Genomic DNA, 17968 nt, shown 5'->3' with positions numbered 1-17968 from the left:
CTCTCTCGCCCTTCTTTTTATTATTATTCTTTCTTTGCCTCTGTGCTGGGGCGGAGGGCCCGGAGCGGCCCCTGCAAAAGGCCGGGCCTTCGCCGCCGCCACTTTCCTCCTCTTCACTCTCCCCCTCCTCCCCTATTCAGCCTCCCTCTCCCCCACCCCACCCTACCCTACCAGCCGCGCTCCCGCAGCCGGCTCCGCTCCTCCTTCAGCCTCCCCCTCGCGCTGCGCTCCCCAACCCCTCGCGAAGCCCCGCCCCTCCCCTCAGGGGGACGTCACGTGCCGCCCCATCCCCCCGCGCCTGCGCGCTGCTTATTTCCCGCTGTCAGGATGAGGAGGCGGAGGTCGGCGCTCGGGTCCGTCTCTGCCCGCGGCTGTGGCGGCGCCGGCGGCTCCAGCCTTAGCGGTTCCTCCCTGGGCGGCGGCGGCGGCGGCTCGGTCGACGCCTCCTCTGCCAGCTGAGCCTGTGGGAGCCCGGGACGCCGCTTCGCCGCCCATCCCCGCTCCCCGAGGCCGGCCGCCCGGCCATGGCGCAGCCGGGCCCGGCTCCTCAGCCTGACGGTGAGTCGCCCACCATGGCAGGCGCGGCGGGCGCGGCCTGCCCAGCGCCGGCGTCGCGGGTAGCCCTCCGGGCGGCGGGAAGGGCGCGCGCAGGCCCCGGGGGTGACCGTGCCGGGCGGAGGCGGGAGCGCGCGGGTTCCGGCGCCGGCTGCGCGCGAGGGCGGTGCGGGGGCCTGGGCGGCCGTCGCTGGGGAGGGGGCGGGAGGTGTCGGCTTTAGCCCTGGCTTGTGTGGGGGTGGAGGGAGGGGCGTGAGGGGGCTGCGGGGGACCAGGCAGAAGCTGGGGAGCGTGGAGAGGGAGCTGCTGTGGGTAGCGGTGGGGCCGGCACGTGGGTTCTGCCCGTGGGGAGGATGGAAATCAGGAACATGTGCTATATTCGTTAAAGAAAAAAAAAATTGCTTAGGTAGTGGTGATGTGCCCTCCCCACGCCCCGCCCCCCATCCATGCCACTGAGCGCTTTGAGCTCAGTTTTGCGGCGTGAAACTGGTTGGGATCAGTAGCTGGATTTAGTAGCGTTCCTTGAGAGGCATTGTGGCTTAATGGTAAGTGCTGGGGCCTGCGCGTCTGCAGAACCTGGAGCCTTCACTAACAAGCACTATGCAGATTTCTTAGCCTCTTTGAACTTGAGTATTCTCATGAAAAGAGGTAAATTCGTGCCTAATTCGTGCCTTTATATTTTACTTATAAAGGAGGCAACATGTATTATGTAAAGCGGTTAGTATTATTAAGGCGGTTTTTGGGAATAATGAGAATGGTGAAGTCGAGGAAGCGTGTCTTTTATAGCAGTTATATCCAAGGAAGGAAAAAGAGCCCCATCCTAATTAGTCCCAGGTGGTTGTCAGTCCTTCATGACCTTCTGGGAAATTGGCTTAAGCTCTGCTTCGGAGATTGACCACGTGGTTCCAGGTTTTACTACCTGGAGTCATGTTTGGAAAGACTGTGCCTGGTCCTTGGCAAGGTACTGCTGTATCTGGGCGAGAGAGTTCTTTCAGGTGAATTTCTGTAATCAGCGTGTGTGCTTAGAATCTTTTAAGTGTGAATGGAATGTCGGGATTTGGTGCTGGGCCCATGGTAGGTGGTTAAAAACCTGCCTTTGCCTAGGGTTGTCTCTTAAAATAATCTTTCATGAAGACCTTACTCTCTTTTGTTGCCTTTGAGGAACCTGAAACAATGTTATCAGATTTTAATGCTAGCTGCTTTCTTGGAAGTGTGTTCCAAAGCCTGTTTGCCTCTAGTTTTAGGTTTTGTTAGTTGCCTAAGGAGACATGTCTGGTACCCACATCTGGAGTTGTGTAAGAATCTGGTTGCTGTTTCTGTTTCAGTAGGAAACTGAAGGAGAGGGAGGCATTCAGTAGGAGAAGGGAGGCATTTCTGGTGGACTGTTAGAGGAAATGGGGATGTTTTCAGGCTACATTTTAATCCTCACCTTTTGCATTTGGTGTCAGGGAAGAAAACTTCCCTTTTCCACAAACACCTCTTTGTTTTTGCAGACAGAGGCAGAATAGAGGGAGCCCCAGTGGCTTCTGGTTCTGATCTGGAGTGGTAGGTATGCTTAGCTGGCAGCTGCCTTCTCTTGAGTTGCATGGAAACAAACGTCTAGGACGGCTCAGGTGACATGACAGTCTCGAAGCAAAATTCCCTGCCTCTTTCTAGATGTGAAATGGTCTTCCTTGTAAATAGGCAGAAGTGACTAAGCACTTGAAAGAGGCTAGGAAAAATTAGCTTTAGGAAATCTTGTATTCTTAGTACAGGTTTATTCCCTATTTTTCAAATCCTGTGACCTTGGGATGAGATTTAGTTTGCATAGATTGCAGTATTTATTTTCAGTTAGTGTAGTAAATGAGCAGCCACAGCTACTGTTTACAAAAGGAGAGAGAATTCGGTGTATTTGAACGCTTTGTATCAGTGTCTTCTTAGAAGTTCATCTTGGAGATTTAATTTTTCTCTTTGGCTGAAGTGAACATAGATCACTTCTTGACACTTTAGCTTTAAGCACGCTTGAATTTCCTAGCCCTGCTGATATTAAAAAAAACAAAAACAACCAAACAATTGCAGAATTCTTTTGAGTTAAACTGGCAGTAAAAGATAACTTTTACTTTTTGACTTTAATCTAGCTTTTATCCCATTTTATTTATTTATTTGGCCACGCTGCGTGGCTTGTGTGATCTTAGTTCCCTGAGAACCCAGGCCCTCAGCAGTTAGAGCGCAGAGTCCTAACCATTGGACCTCCAGGGAATTCCCAGGTATCCCATTTTAGAGGCAGTTTTATTTTACGTTGACATTGTTTTCTTTTACTTCTTTGACATAGGTTTATTTTTCATGGAGATATCGTAGATTAAGAAAAAAATTCATTTGTGTGTAAATTGACAGGGTAAAATGTAATAATTTTCTTTTAATTCTTCTTAATTTCTTCTTTTGTAAGTTTTTCAAAAACTATTTTTTTGATCATGCATCTTAGTTTACTCGTTTAGAACAAAGGTAACTTTAATAGTCCAACAAATTTCAGCTTATTATTTCATTTTACCTTGATAATTCAAAGACTATATAGAATATAAAATTTTTAAAATTTTAATATTTAAAAATCTAAGTTAAACTCTCTCTTAGAGGCATTTGCTCTGATTTTACTTCATTTCTTTTTTATTTAAAAACACTGTATTCTAAAATCCTTCCATTAAAAAAGTGTGGCTATTAAGAAGTATATCTCCTCCCATCTCCCAAAGGAAACCAATATTAAGTTTTCTATCCTTGACTTTTTTCTATAGTTACACAGACATGCTACCTTTTCCCTCTGAAATGGACATGCTTTACATACATAGGTCTGCAACTTGTCTATTTTGCTTATAAATGTTAGCTATAATTATCATATACTTGTAAATGGTTATGTGGCCATATAATGTACTATAGACACTGCATGCATTATCTCAGGAAATCTTCTTATCAGTGAGGTGGGTACTATTATAATATTGTTCCTGTTTTATTGATGAGGAAACTGAAGCACAGAGAAGTTAAAAGTGCCTGGAGTTACATAGCTAGAAGTGAGGGGAGCCAGGATTCAATCCAGGTCACCTGATGCCAGAGCCCTCGATCTGTTTACTAGATCGTGGACTACTTTCCAGTTCAATGTTATAGATCTACCTCATTCTTGTTAAAGAATGTTCTGTCACATGCATGTACCACACGATTTATTTGCCTGTATCTTTATTGATGCTTTAATTTTTTCATTATAAGCAGTTCTGTAATAAATATTCTTGTACATATTTTTCAGGTACTTTGGCTTTTACTTCTGTAAGACTATGAATTAAAAGGCATGAGCTCTGAGTGAATTAAATTTTAATAGCTATTGCTAGCTTACTCTCAAAAAGTATCAATTTACATACCTGCCAATAGTATATGAGAGGGTGGATTTCCTCTACACTCTTAAAAACCCTGGATAATGTCAGTTGTCTTAAATTTGTATCTTCTGATAGACAAAAAAAAAAAAAAAAAAAAGGTATTCTTCAGTTAACAAATGTTTGTGTGCCTAGTCTAGGCCAAGCCTTATGCTAGGCCCTAGGAAATAAAATGACGAAGAAACCCAAACCCAGTCCCTGTCCCTAGGTAGTGAATCAGAAGGCCGTTAATTAGATAATCCCACAGACAAGTACAAAACTGCTCAACAAATATAAGTGTGTACTACTTGCCAGGCACAATTCTTGGTATTTGGCATACATCAGTGGGCAACACAGATAATAAATAACCCTGCCCTAGTGTGGGAGAAACAGATATTAAACAAAAAACATAAGCAAATCATATGGATTGTTAGGTGATAAGTGCTATGGAAAAAAGAAAAAATAGAGCAGGGTAAAAGGAAGGGGGATAGGCTGGTTTTAAATAGAGTGGTCAGAGTAGTCTTATTGCATAGATGACATTTGACCAGAGACTTGAAGGTGATAGAAGAGGTAATATGAGGATATCTGGAGGAAGAGTGTTCCAGACATAGGGATCAATTCTTGCAAATGCTTTAGGGAAGGAATGTGTCTGGCATGTTTGAGGGATGGCATGGAGGTCAGTGTGGCTAGAATGAAATTATTGGGGCAGTGGGTGGAAGGAGGTGGGAGAGGAAGGGAGAAGAGAGTAGTAGAATATGAGGTGAAAGGTAATGGGGTGGTGGTAGGTCTTCTGGGCTCTAGAAGCATTGCAAAGATTGGCTTTCACTATGGGGAATCATTAAAAATGTTTTGAGCAGAGGAGTGATGTGATCTGACTTACATTAAAAAAAAAACAAAAACAAACCACTCTGGTTGGTAGATTGGCAGTAGAATAAAGGAAGGCAAGGGAGGCATTAATCCAGGAAAAAGATGATGAGGCTGAGACCAAGGTGCATTGGTGGAGGTTATATTTCGAAGGCATGGCCAACAGGATTTGGATTAGATATGGGATGCAAAAGAGAGAGGAGTCAGGGATCATTCACAGGTTTTTGGGCTGAGCAGCTGTGAGAGGTACACAATGCTATAATTGAGGGATTTGATCCAGTTAGTTAGTCCAGGAAAGGTTTCTGAGGAAGTGGTCCTAGAGCTGAGATCCAGTGGATGAGCAGGAGTCCCTTTTTTGGAAGAAGCAGGATGAGTAAGATGACTGAAGAAAGGTCAGTGTGCCTGGGTAGAGATAATGAGAGGGTCAAATAGGTATAGGCTGGCCTGAGTGGGCTTTAGCGTTAGAGCTCTAAGGGAAGCCATTGAAGGGTTTTAAGCAAGTAGGTAAAATGATGGCTTTTTAATTTGTACTTTCCTGATAGTAATTATATATATTTTTTCTTTTGTTGTGCAGAAAGCTTTAATTTTTATGTAGACCTGACCACTTTTTAAAAAAATATTTATTTTTATTTGGTTGTGCCAGGTCTTAGTTGTGGCATGTGGGCTCCTTAGTTGCAGCTCGTGGGCTCCTTAGTTGTGGCATGCATGTGGGATCTAGTTCCTCAGCCAGGGATCGAACCCGGGCCCCCTGCATTGGGAGCGTGGAGTCTTAACCACTGCGCCACCAGGGAAGTCCCTTGACCATTTTAAAAAATTTATGGTTTCTGGGTTTCTTAGGAAGACCTCTTTTTATTAAAAAAACAAAAAAACAAAAAACCCCCCAACAACAACGAAAACATCTCATTTTCAACACTTTTATAGTTTCGTCTCTTATATTTAGTACTTTAGACCATCTGGAATTTATTTATTTTTAAATTTAACAGGTAAAGTTTAATATAAAGAATTATTAACTAAACAGGAGATTACCCAAGAGAAAAAGAAAACCCTAAAGAATACAGGAATAGTAGATATAGGGAGCAGCTGCTGCCTCTAGGGCTAAGGCAGAGCACCTAGGGAAGGAACAAATCTTCAAGAGGCTGCTCCCATACTGAAATCCAGACTTTGTTGGAGAGGGTACAGCTGTGGCCCTCTGAAGGGCAGTGATCATTGAGGGACCACGTCTGTAGAACTTCCTGGAAAGCTGCTTTCTGGCTTGCTGGGGGAAGCTGCCTGCATCTGGAATTTATTTTTGTTGTGATATAGTGTTCTAACTTTATTTTTCTTCCAAGTGGATAAAGCCAATTTAAAAAAAAATTTTTATCTTATTTATTTTTGGCTGCGTTGGGTCTTTGTTGCTGCTTACGGGCTTTCTCTAGTTGTGGCGAGAGGGGGCTACTCTTCGTTGCAGTGCGCGGGCTCCTCATTGCGGTGGCTTCTCTTGTTGCTGAGCATGGGCTCTAGGCACACCGACTTCAGTAGTTGTGGCTCGCGGGCTCTAGAGCGCAGGCTCAGTAGTTGTGGCGCACGGGCTTAGTTGCTTCGCGGCATGTGGGATCTTCCCGGATCAGAGCTCGAACCCGTGTCCCCTGCATTGGCAGGGAGATTCTTAACCACTGTGCCACCAGGGAAGCCCAAGCCAATTGTTTTAACACCATTTATTCAATAATCCATATATTTGGTTTGTTTATTATTACTTGATAAATCTCCCAACTACTAAACTTGATCAGAAACACAAAAGCCCTGAGCTTACCCCGCAGTCTGACTAACGCAGTCTCACTAACACAGACTAACACAGTCTGTCCCAACACACGGTAGCCTGGGATTGTGTAATAATCCTTTAATTTGTATGTTTTACCTGACTACCTGTGGATGGAACTGCCTTTGACTCTTAAGGGCTCTGATTTCTAAAACATCTTGAGTACATCATATACTAGGTTTTTATTCAGTGAAATTTCATGTGCTCTTTTTGTATAATCAGTCATTACATTGAGTTTAGTCTTCATAGGAATATTTAGTAAACAATTGTTCTGTTTATTTTTGTGTAGGACAGCTGTGCCAGGTAATGCGGAAGGGCTGTAGAAATGAACGAGATATAGTTCTGATTTCAGGAATTTTATGATCTAGTGGAGGGAATGGGCCTTAGGCACACTAATGTGAAATGAGGAGGTGCCTAGTGATAGTAGATAGTTCTCTGTTGGATCACAGGGGAAACTTACTACAAGTAGAACAGGGAGAGCTATGAAGGAACGTGCCTTTGTTCAGTTTTCTCATTAGATACTTGAATCTCTTCCAAGTGGTAGACTGATTTCTGTTTGAATGCCTCTGGAGAGAGAAGGAACTCACTACATCCTAGTTTTGACTAGTTTTAATGTTTTGGTTATCCTTTAATTAAGTGGAAATTTGCCTCACCATTACTTTTACCCACTGCAGATGTATTTAACCTATAGAGAGTAGTAGATATAGAGACATATCCCTGAAAAGAATCCTAAAGACTATCTTCCCTCATTTTAGAGATCAGGAAATTAAGGACTAAAGAAGCAGAAGTGACTTGCATTGTAGCAGAGCCAACACTAGAATTTAGGAGTAGAGTGGGGTTGTTGCCTGTCTTCTGGTCACTGCTTCTGTTTATGTAGAATGAACTTTCTCTAGGTGCGTCATTATGACATTGCTAGAAAGGAATCATAGAAAGGATGTAACTTGATTACAGTCAGAACGCATGAGACTTTTTAAAAAAAATATTTATTTATTTATTTGGCTGCACTGGGTGTTAGTTGCGGCACGTGGGATCTTGGTTGCCGCATGCGGGATCTTTTAGTTGTGGCATGTGGACTCTTAGTTGTGGCATGCAGGATCCAGTTCCATGACCAGTGATCGAACCCTGGCCCCCTGCATTGGGAGCCTGGAGTCTTAACCACTGGACCACCAGGGGAGTCCTGAAACTTTCTTGATAATTATTTATTTTTCAATAATTGTAGATGCTGGAGGAACTGCCCCTGAGAAGGGAGAACCTGAAGTTATCAAGGAGAAAATAAATATGGACTAGATCTCTGAGGAATTAAGAGCAGATAAGATGCATCAAGAGCTTGAGTGTCAGGAGGAGAGACAGGGATCTCATCCTGCAAAACAGAAGGGAAAAAGGAAAGGATGTGTGAGAAAGAAAGGTAGAGAAAACTCTTGAGGTAGAAGAGAAACTGACTAAATGTAAGTGTAGTCTCCATTCTTTTATTCATTTATTCAACATATGTGATTTGAGTATGAACTACGAACAAGGTAGACAAGGTGCCTGTCCTCATGGAAGTTGTTGTTTTACAACCTTTATTACAGATAAGATTGTTTATACTTGGCTGGGTTCCTCATCTTAAGCACAGAACACAGAAAATAATTTGGCTATGTTCCCAGTTATCCTAAAGGTGATATAACCAGTACCATTTTAGATGCACAGGAGAGAAGTTAATTCATTATGTACATTGAATACCTTAGGCATTAGGATTTAACTGTCATGGAACCTGGGTTGAGAAAGGCTGTTAGAATAATAAGTACAGGGTATGATTGGGTCCTTATTGTGGGAAATCCAATGGGGTGGGGGTGGGGGAACCATGATGTGGGTTACTAGTCCATCGGTTAAGTGTATGAGAAATCAATACAAACTTGATAGTTACCATTTAGTCCCAAATTGATGTCTACTTGATTGCTTTCTCTAAGCTCCTGCTGTATTTATTATTTATAAATAAACTGCTGCTGCCCACCTGGCCTCCCCCCGCCCCCATCTAGATCTTATATCCCCAGCTTTCTTAGCTACTATGGAATAGAGTCTGCCTGATACTACTTCTGTCTTTCATTTTATTGTGAACCTAGTAAGCCTCAGTAGACAGTTACAGAAGGGCCATTAACAGGTTAGATCCATCTCTATTGCAAAAATTTGTTCTGCATTCACTCCTAACAGATGAAATCCAGTCTTCCTAGAACATGGCCACTTTTTGTGGTAATGTATTAGTAAATTCTTAATTTTGTTGGGCTGAAATCACTTCCCTACAACTTCTACACCATGGTTCTGGCCTCGTGAATGAGTCAAAATTAGTCTATTTTCTCTTCCACACAAGGGGTCTTCAGATATTTAAAGAGCTTGCTTCCATCTTGGCAGTTCCTCATGTGAGGATTCTATACCCTCTCCATTCTTTGCAGCTTCCTTTGCTTGGCTAGCCAGATGTTCTAATACCATGTGGTTTGCTAGTGCTCTTCCTAAAATGGTGTCCCTAATGTTAGTGGAATATTACAGATACGGAATCTATGTGACTCGTGCAACAAACAGCAAAGATGTTCTTTTTTGATCAAAACTCTCAACTCTTCTTAATGTATGCTAACGTTCCCTCAAATTTGTTTTATTTCTCTGTATCATATGAGTTCATAATAAAATGGAAGCTGTGATTTATTGAGGTGTTATGTGCCTTGCACTGTGTTGTGTATTTTTTTAAATTAGAGTAGTTTTATTTTCATAGCAAAATTGAACAGAAAGTACAGAGAGTTTCCTTATACCCCCTCCCTGTCAGACTCCCCGACCATCAACATTCCACACCAGTGTGGTACATTTTTAAACAATCGATGAACCTGCACATCATTATCAACCAAAGTCCATCATTTACATTAGTGTTCACTCTTGGTGTTGTACATTCTGTGGGTTTGGACAAACATGCAATGCATCTATCCATTGACCATTGTAATATCATACAGAACAGTTTCACTGCCTTAGAAATGCCGTGTTCTACCTCCTCATCCCTCTTTTCCCCTGAATGCTTGGTAAACACTGATCTTTTTACTGTCTCCATGGTTTCTGCCTTTTCCAGAATGTTATATAGTTGGAATCATACAGTTACGTAGCCTTTTCAGATTGGCTTCTTTCACTTAGTAATATACACTTAAGGTTTCTTCATGTCTTTTTGTGGCTTGGTAGCCCATTTCTTTTTTTAGCACTGATTAATATTTCATTGTCTAGATGTACCAGTTATTCAGTTATTGAAGAACATCATGATTGCTTCCAAGTTTTAGCAGTTATGAATAAGTTACTATAATGCAGATTTCTCTGTGGATCTAAGTTTTCCACTCATTTGGCTAAATATTAAGGAGTGTGATTGCTGGATCATATGGTAAGAGTATGTTGAAGTGGCTGTACCATTTTGCATTCCCACCAGCCACAAATGAGCATTCCTGTTCCACTTTTTCCAGCATTTGGCAAGTGTCTGTGTTTTGGATTTTAGCCATTCTAGTAGATTTGTAGTGGTATCTCATTGTTTTAATTAGCAATTCCCTAAAGACAGATGATGTTGAGGTTATTCATTATCTGCATATTTTCTTTTGTGAGGTGTCTGTTCAGAATTTTTGCTTAACTTTTAATGAGGTTGTTAATTTTCTTATTGTTTAGTTTTAAAAGTGCATTGTATATTTTGGATAACTGGACTTTATCAGATATGTCTTTTGCAAGTATTTTCTCCAAATCTGTGGCTTGTCTTTGCCCTTGACAGTGTTTTTCACAAACAGAAGTTTTAAATTTAATGAAATCCAACTTATAATTATTTCTTTCATAGATCGTACCTTTGGTGCAATATCTAAAAAGTCATTGCCATAACCCAAGGTCATCTAGATTTTCTACTATGTTTCGCTCTAGGAGTTTCATAGTTTTGCATTTTACATTTAGGTCTGTAACTCATTTTGAGTTTTTTTTTGTAAAGGGTGTAAGGTCTGTAGCTAGATTTTTTTCTTTATTTTTGCATGTGGATGTCCAGTTGTTCCAGCACCATCATTTGTTGAAAAGACTGTCCTTTCTCCATTGAATTGCCTGTCCTTCTTTGTCATAGATCAGTTGACTATATTCGTGTGGATCTATTCCTAGGCTCACCGTTCTGTTCCATTTATGTATTTGTTTATTCTTTCATGGATGTGATTTTAAATTTCTTAATTAAAATTTTTTGCATCAAAAATAACAAATGTTTGTTAAAAATTTATAAATGTATAATATGAAGGGAAAAGTCCATATAAGCTCATAAGCTCACCCCTCAGAGATAAACACTGGCAAAGGTCTGGTAGATATTTTTCTAGTTTTTTAAAAAGAAATGTGTATTCTGATGGTTTAAAAGTGGAATCATGCTATATACGCTCTTCTCAACCTTCCTTTTTCTTTATTTTGTTTTTGATATAGATAATGTCATCATTTTTGAAATAGATCATTTTTGTGGCTGCATAATATAGGTACACTATAATTTTTTAAAGTCCCCATTGATGAATATTTGTGCCGTTATTATAAAACTTCAGCTAATATCCTTGCACCTGTCTTCACATGCTCATGTGAGTGTTTTTGTGTTATAAATTCCTTGAACCAAAATTACTGAGTCAAAGAATATGAACGTTTAAAAATTTAATGGCGGGACTTCTCTGGTGGTCCAGTGGGTAAGGCTCCACTCTCCCAATGTAGGGGGTCTGGCTTCGATCCCTGCTCAGGGAACTAGATCCTGCGTGCGTGCCTCAACCAAGAGTCCGAATGCCATAACTAAAGATCTCGTGTGATGCAACTAAGACCCGGCTCAGCCAAAATAAATAAGTAAACATTTAAAAATTTAATGGCAAATGTCAAATTCTTTTTCAGAAAGGTTGGACAATTTACAGGCTCACCATCAGGGTATAAGAGAGCTTATAGCTCCTTAATTTAAGAAATTGTTTGCATATGGGGAAGTTGACCTCTTTATCATGTGTGTAGCACATGTAGCAAAAATTTCCCCCATTTTGTTTTTAAATTTTGAGATGTGTTGGCGTATGGGTTTATCAGTTTTTTCCTTAATGGCTTCTAGGTTTCCTTCTACCTCTTTGTCTATGTTACCTTCTAGTATTTACTTTTAAATGTTTGATCACTTTGGAATTTATTTTGATGTAAGGACTGAGATAGGAATCTAGCTTTTACTACTATTTATTTTCAAATGGCTAGCCAGATATTATTGCACCATGTAGTGATTAATCCATTTTTCTCCATTGATTTTGAAATGCCACCATTTATTATATGCTAAATATCCAGGAATACCTGAGTCCGTTTCTGAATAGTATTGTGTTAGATTGATTTATCTGTTCTGGTGTTATACCCATAGTTAAAATGACTTTTTTCCCTACTTTCTAATGTTTTAATATTTTAAAGAGCCAGGAAACCTTCATTATTTATTTTCTAGAATTTTCCTGAACTATTCTTAGGTATTTACTCATTCAGATAAAATTTGGAATGATCACATTAAGTCTGCCCACCATGCTCCCCTCTCCTGCCCCCTTCCCACCCCTCAACCCCCAGAAAAAAAGACCTTAAAAAAACCCCTCATTGATTTAGTTATAAACTAGGGAGAAAGGTGTATCTTTAACAAGCATCTTTAAAGTGCCGTAAAGCACTTTAAGTGCATTAATTATTTAATCCTCTGAATTCTTTAAGGTTGGTATTATCCCTATTTCACAATGAGGAAATGAAAGTTTAGTAAATTGCTCAGGATCCAGGTTCCCATGACTATTTTCATTCCACCCACTATCTCTCAGGTCAGTTTTATTTAAGTAAACTCTCAGATCATTAAAAAAGGGGCAAAGTTAAAACAAAACCCCAAGTTGTGTGTGTGTGTTTTTTTTAAACCATTAAGTACAAAAAAAGTATAAAGAAAACTGGACTTACTCATAATTCTATCCTTTGGAATATTTTGTCATTTTAGTGTATTTTTGGCCATGTTTTATATCAACAAATAAAATTTTTAACCAGTTGATCATATTGCACATGTGATTTTATATTCTGCTATTTTTATTTTAATTATGATGTAAAATTTTTCTGTGTTGTAAGTTTTTCAGAAAACGTTGGTTTTAAAAGTCTAATTTATCATATATTTGTTATACATTAAGTTATAAAAATAACTTAATTATTTTTCTATTACTGCCTATTTGATTATTTGTAAGATCTTGCTATTAGTAAATAATTCTACAGGAGACATCTTTGGACATTAGTCTTTGATGTCATCTTTGATTATTTCCCAGAGAGTTCTGGATCAAAAAGTATGAGGTTTTGATATATTTATATATTGCTGAATTGCTTTCCAGATATCTCGTTCTACTTTACATTTCTGCCATTAGTGCTGATGTCTTTTAGTGTTACCTCCCCCTTGTTAACATTAAGTATAGACTTAATTATTACCAATAGCATAGGCAAAGTGGTATCTTATTGCTGTTTTAAGTTTCTAAATGCAACCTATAACAGCAATAAGATACCATTTTGGTGGGTGTGATTAGGCTTTAAAAAATGTATTGACCATCTGTTTTCTTTGTGCATTGCCTCTTCATGTCCTTTGCCATTTTCTTATTAATTTATAAATATCTTTATTTCATGGACATTGGCCTTTGTCTTTTATTTGTTACAGATATTGTCCAAGTTTATTCTTTCTCTTATTGCTAATGTATGGTATAGAGAAGCCTAAGAATTCTTTTGAACAAACTTGATAATGCTTTGATACCTTTAAAGACCTGCTTTATCTCAATATCAATTAGATATCCACTTATACTTTCTTCGTTTTTTGTTTTTTTCTGAAATTGTTGACCTTTTTTTTTTTTTCAATATCATTTGAATTTTTAAGTTGTTTCTGTATGAGCTGTTTGTCAAGTTAGGACTTCCATATCTTTTATTAAGTCATTCATTTTCTTTCTGTAAGCAATTATTTTATAATTTTAGATAAAATTAATACTACCTATTGCAAACAATTTAGAAAATGTAGAAAAGCATAAAAAAATTACCCAAAGATAATATCCATTCACTTATTGATATGTTATCTTTCCAGGGTTTTTATATGTATATTAATTATTTATTTTTTATTTTTTGGGCTGCATTGGGTCTTAGCTGCAGCATGCGGGATCTTCGTTGAGGTATGCGGGATCTTTCATTGCAGCATGCAGGCTTCTCTAGTTGTGGCGTGTGGGTTTTCTCTTCTCTAGTTGTGGTACGTGGGCTCTGTAGTTTGTAGCACGTGGGCTCTCTAGTGGAGGTGTGTGAGCTAAGTAGTTGTGGCACGCGAGCTTAGTTGCCCCATGGTGTGTGGGATCCTAGTTCCGCGACCAGGGATTGAACCCGCGTCCCCTGCATTGGAAGGTGGATTCTTTACCACTGGGCCACCAGGGAAGTCCCTATATGTATATTAAAATATATGAAAAAAGCTCTTAAAAGTTCAATGAAAATTCTAATATTTTTATAGGATGTTGTTCCTGCTTAAGTAATAAATGTTATTTTTAATGACTGCATAGTAATCCATTGTATGGATTCCATAACATGATTAACTAGGTCTCTCTTGGTATATATTTAAATTTTTTTTCCTTTTGCAGTTAACACTGTAGTAAACATCCTGCTACATATATCTCTAAATATTTGTGCAAATACTTACCTTAATAACCTTTGAAACAATTAATAAGGATTTATGTACATTTAAATTTTGATACTTCTGATATATATACATTTTGATGTATTCTTTCGTATCAGGAATACCTCTCATAGCAATTGGAAATGCAGTCCCTAGTGGCTTAAACAAGTAAAGGGTTTTTTTGTGTGTAACAAGTTTAGAAGTAAAGCATTCCAAGGTTGGTTCAGTTGTTCAAGGATGTCCAAGATCCAAGTTCCTTCTATTTTTTTTCTTTCTTTTTAAAAAATATGTATTTATTTGGCTGCGCTGGGTCTTAGTTGCAGCATGTGGGATCTTTAGTTGTGGCATGCGGGATCTAGTTCCCTGACCAGGGATCAAACCTGGGTGCCCTGCATTGGGAGCACAGAATCTTAACTGCTGGACCACCAGGGAAGTCCTCCCTCTATTTTCTATTTTCCTCCAATGTGAGCCTGTTTGCACACATCTTTATTACTTTTTACTTGCAGATTAACTTCTGATTTCCTCTTGGGAGTATTTATTCCCTTAAATCTTTTAGTATTTTCTTTCTTTTTTCTTTTAGTATTTTCTTAGTTCTCTTTGTTGGGTTTTCTGTTTTAGGCACATAGATCATCCATATATTGGGCATTCTTTGTTTCTCATAGCTGTTTCCTCTTTCATTGCTTTACTTTTTTTCCTTTTCTTTGTAATGCATTGAGATTATTTCAGGTCTTTTTGATCTCTAACAGAATTGATCAATGGATTTCCTAATGTTGGGACAGATTTTGTATACTTGAGGTAAACTCAGCTTGTTTGTGATGGATTGTTCTAGTATGTATCTAGATTAGGTTTGCTAATGTTTTAACTTTTTTTTTGCAAAATTACATTCATAACTGAGATTGGCCTATAGTTTTACATTTTGGTACCACCTTGGGTTTTGGTACCTTGATTATACTAGCCTAGTAAAATAAATTCAGAAACATTCCATCTTTTATTATGCTGAAGGCATTTTAAACAGCATAGGACATATTTATTCCTTGTAGATTTGATAGAATTTGTTACAGTTTCTTTCGAAAAAGTTTCATCTTGAAACTTGTATAGATACCTCATAATTTGGGGGGTCATTTTTCTATTGTTAGACATTTGCTTGTTTCTAACGTTTTGGAATTCTGATACTTTAAAGAAGTCAATATTCTTGCAATTAAATCTTTTTTTTTTTTTTTTGGTTGCATTGGGTCTTTGTTGCTGCATGTGGGCTTTCTCTAATTGCGGTGAGCAGGGGCTACTCTTTCACTGAGGTGCACAGGCTTCTCATTTGCGGTGCTTTCTCTTGTTGCGGAGCATGGGCTCTGGGGGCGTGAGGTTCAGTAGTTGCAGCATGTGGGCTCAGTAGTTGTGGCATGTAGGCTTAGTTGCTCTGCAGCATGTGGGATCTTCCTGGACCAGGGATCAATCCCGTGTCCCCTGCATTGGCAGGTGGATTCTTAACCACAGCGCCACCAGGGAGGTCCTGCAATTAAATCTTCATGCATACTTCTCATTATTACTTCTTTAGGATATATTCTTGGCAGTGGAATTGCTGGGTTGAAAAGTATACAGAATTTTAAGACTTTTGCTGTTGATTACTACATAGTTATCTGTCTTGAAATATATCCTGGATATGTTTTAATCAGGTATGGTAAGGTGATAGAATTTTAGGATTAGAAGGGACTTTTTTTTTAATTGAAGTATAGTTGATTTACAGTGTTGTGTCAATTTCTTCTGTACAGCAAAGTGATTCATGTATATATATTCTTTTTCATATTCTTTCCCATTATGGTTTTTAAAAAAATATTTATTTGGTTGCACTGGGTCTTAGTTGTGGTAGGCAGGCTCTTTAGTTGTGGCTCGCCAGCTCCTTAGTTGCCACATGTGGGCTCCTTAGTTGTGGCTCACGGGCCCCTTAGCTGTGGCATGCGAACTCTTAGTTGTGGCATGCGTGTGGGATCTAGTTCCCTGACCAGGGATCAAACCCGGACCCCTGCATTGGGAGCACAGAGTCCTAACCGTTGTGCCACCAGGGAAGTCCCCCCATTATGGTTTATCACAGGATATTGAATATTGTTCCTTGTACTCTACAGTGGGAACTTGTTGTTTATCAATTCTATATATAATAGTTTGCATCTGCTAACCCCAAACTCCCAATCTGTGCATCTCCCACCCTGCTCCCTCTTGGCAACCCAAAGTCTGTTCTCTATGTCTCTGAGTCTGTTTCTGTTTCATAGGTAAGTTCATTTGTGTCATTTTTTTTTAAATTTTTATTTATTTATTTATTTTTGGCTGCATTGGGTTTTCGTTGCTGCACACAGGCTTTCCCTAGTTGTGGCGAGCGGGGGCTACTCTTCAATGCGGTGCGTGGGCTTCTCATTGTGTTGGTTTCTCTTTGTTGCAGAGCATGGGCTCTAGGCATGCGGGCTTCAGTAGTTGTGGCATGCGGGCTCAGTAGTTGTAGCTCACAGGCTCTAGAGCACAGGCTCAGTAGTTGTGGCGCACGGGCTTAGTTGCTCCGTGGCATGTGGGATCTTCCCGGACCAGAGCTTGAACCCGTGTCCCCTGCATTGGCAGGCGGATTCTTAACCACTGCGCCACCAGGGAAGTCCCTGTGTCATGTTTTAGATTCCATGTATAAGTGATATCATATGGTATTTGTTTTTCTCTTTCTGACTTACTTCACTTAGCATGATAATCTATAGTTGCATCCATGTTGCTGCAAATAGCATTATTTCATTTTTTTTTATGGTTGAGTAGTATTCCATTGTATATGTACCACATCTTGATCCATTCATCTGTTGATTGACATTTAGGTTGTTTCCGTGCCTTGGCTATTGTGAAAAGTGCTGCCATGAACATAGGGGTGTATGTATTTCTTTGAATTTTAGTTTTGTCCGTATATATGCCCAGGGAGTGGGATTGCTGGATCATATGGAAGCTTTGTTTTTAGTTGTTTTTTTTTAAAATTAATTTATCTATTTTATTTTTGGGTCTTTGTTGCTGCACGTGGGCTTTCTTTAGTGGCGGTGAGTGGGCTTCTCATTGCAGTGGCTTGTTGCGGAGCACAGGCTCTAGGCTCACGGGCTTCAGTAGTTGTGGCAGGCAGGCTCAGTAGTTGTGGCTCGTGGGCTCTAGAGTGCAGTCTCAGTAGTTGTGGCACATGGGCTTAGTTGCTCCACGGCATGTGGGATCTTCCCGGACCAGGGCTCGAACCCATGACCCCTGCATTGGCAGGCGGATTCTTAACCACTGCGCCACCAGGGAAGCCCCTAATGTTTTTAGTTTTTTGAGGAACCTCCATACTATTTTCCATAGTGGCTGCACCAACTTACATTCCCACCAACAGTGTAGGAGGGTTCCCTTTTCTCCACACCCTCTCCAGCATTTGTTATTTGTAGACTTTTTAATGATGGCTATGCTGACCAGTATGAGGTGGTACCTCATTGTAGATTTGATTTGTGTTTCTCTAATAATTAGTGATGTTGAGCATCTTTTCATGTGCCTTTTGGCCATCTGTATGTCTTCTTTGGAGAAGTATCTATTTAGTTCTTCTGCCCATTTTTCGATTGGGTTGTTCGTTTTTTGTTGTTGAGTTGTATGAGCTGTTTGTATATTTTGGAAATTAAGCCCTTGTCAGTTGTATCGTTTGCAAATATTTACTCCCATTCCATAGGTTGCCTTTTCGTTTTGTTTATAGTTTCCTTT

At 39.8% G+C, this 17968-nt stretch overlaps 1 protein-coding gene across 2 annotated transcripts in view; it reads left to right on the top strand.

Moving 5' to 3' along the window:
• Positions 1-305: 305 nt before the first annotated feature.
• Positions 306-17968, top strand: part of RABEP1 (rabaptin, RAB GTPase binding effector protein 1) — a 103438-nt gene continuing 85775 nt past the window's right edge. For both annotated transcript variants that reach the window (XM_082443848.1, XM_082443847.1), the window contains exon 1: positions 306-558. In XM_082443848.1, coding sequence (XP_082299974.1) covers positions 525-558 — 34 coding nt within the window. In that variant the 5' untranslated portion in view covers positions 306-524. The remainder of the gene's footprint in view (positions 559-17968) is intronic.

Source organism: Balaenoptera physalus (assembly GCF_965194825.1).
Source record: "Balaenoptera physalus genome assembly, chromosome: 20".
NCBI lineage: Eukaryota > Metazoa > Chordata > Mammalia > Artiodactyla > Balaenopteridae > Balaenoptera > Balaenoptera physalus.
Note: the sequence above shows the minus strand (reverse complement) of the source record. Positions and strands in the feature narration are given on the sequence as shown.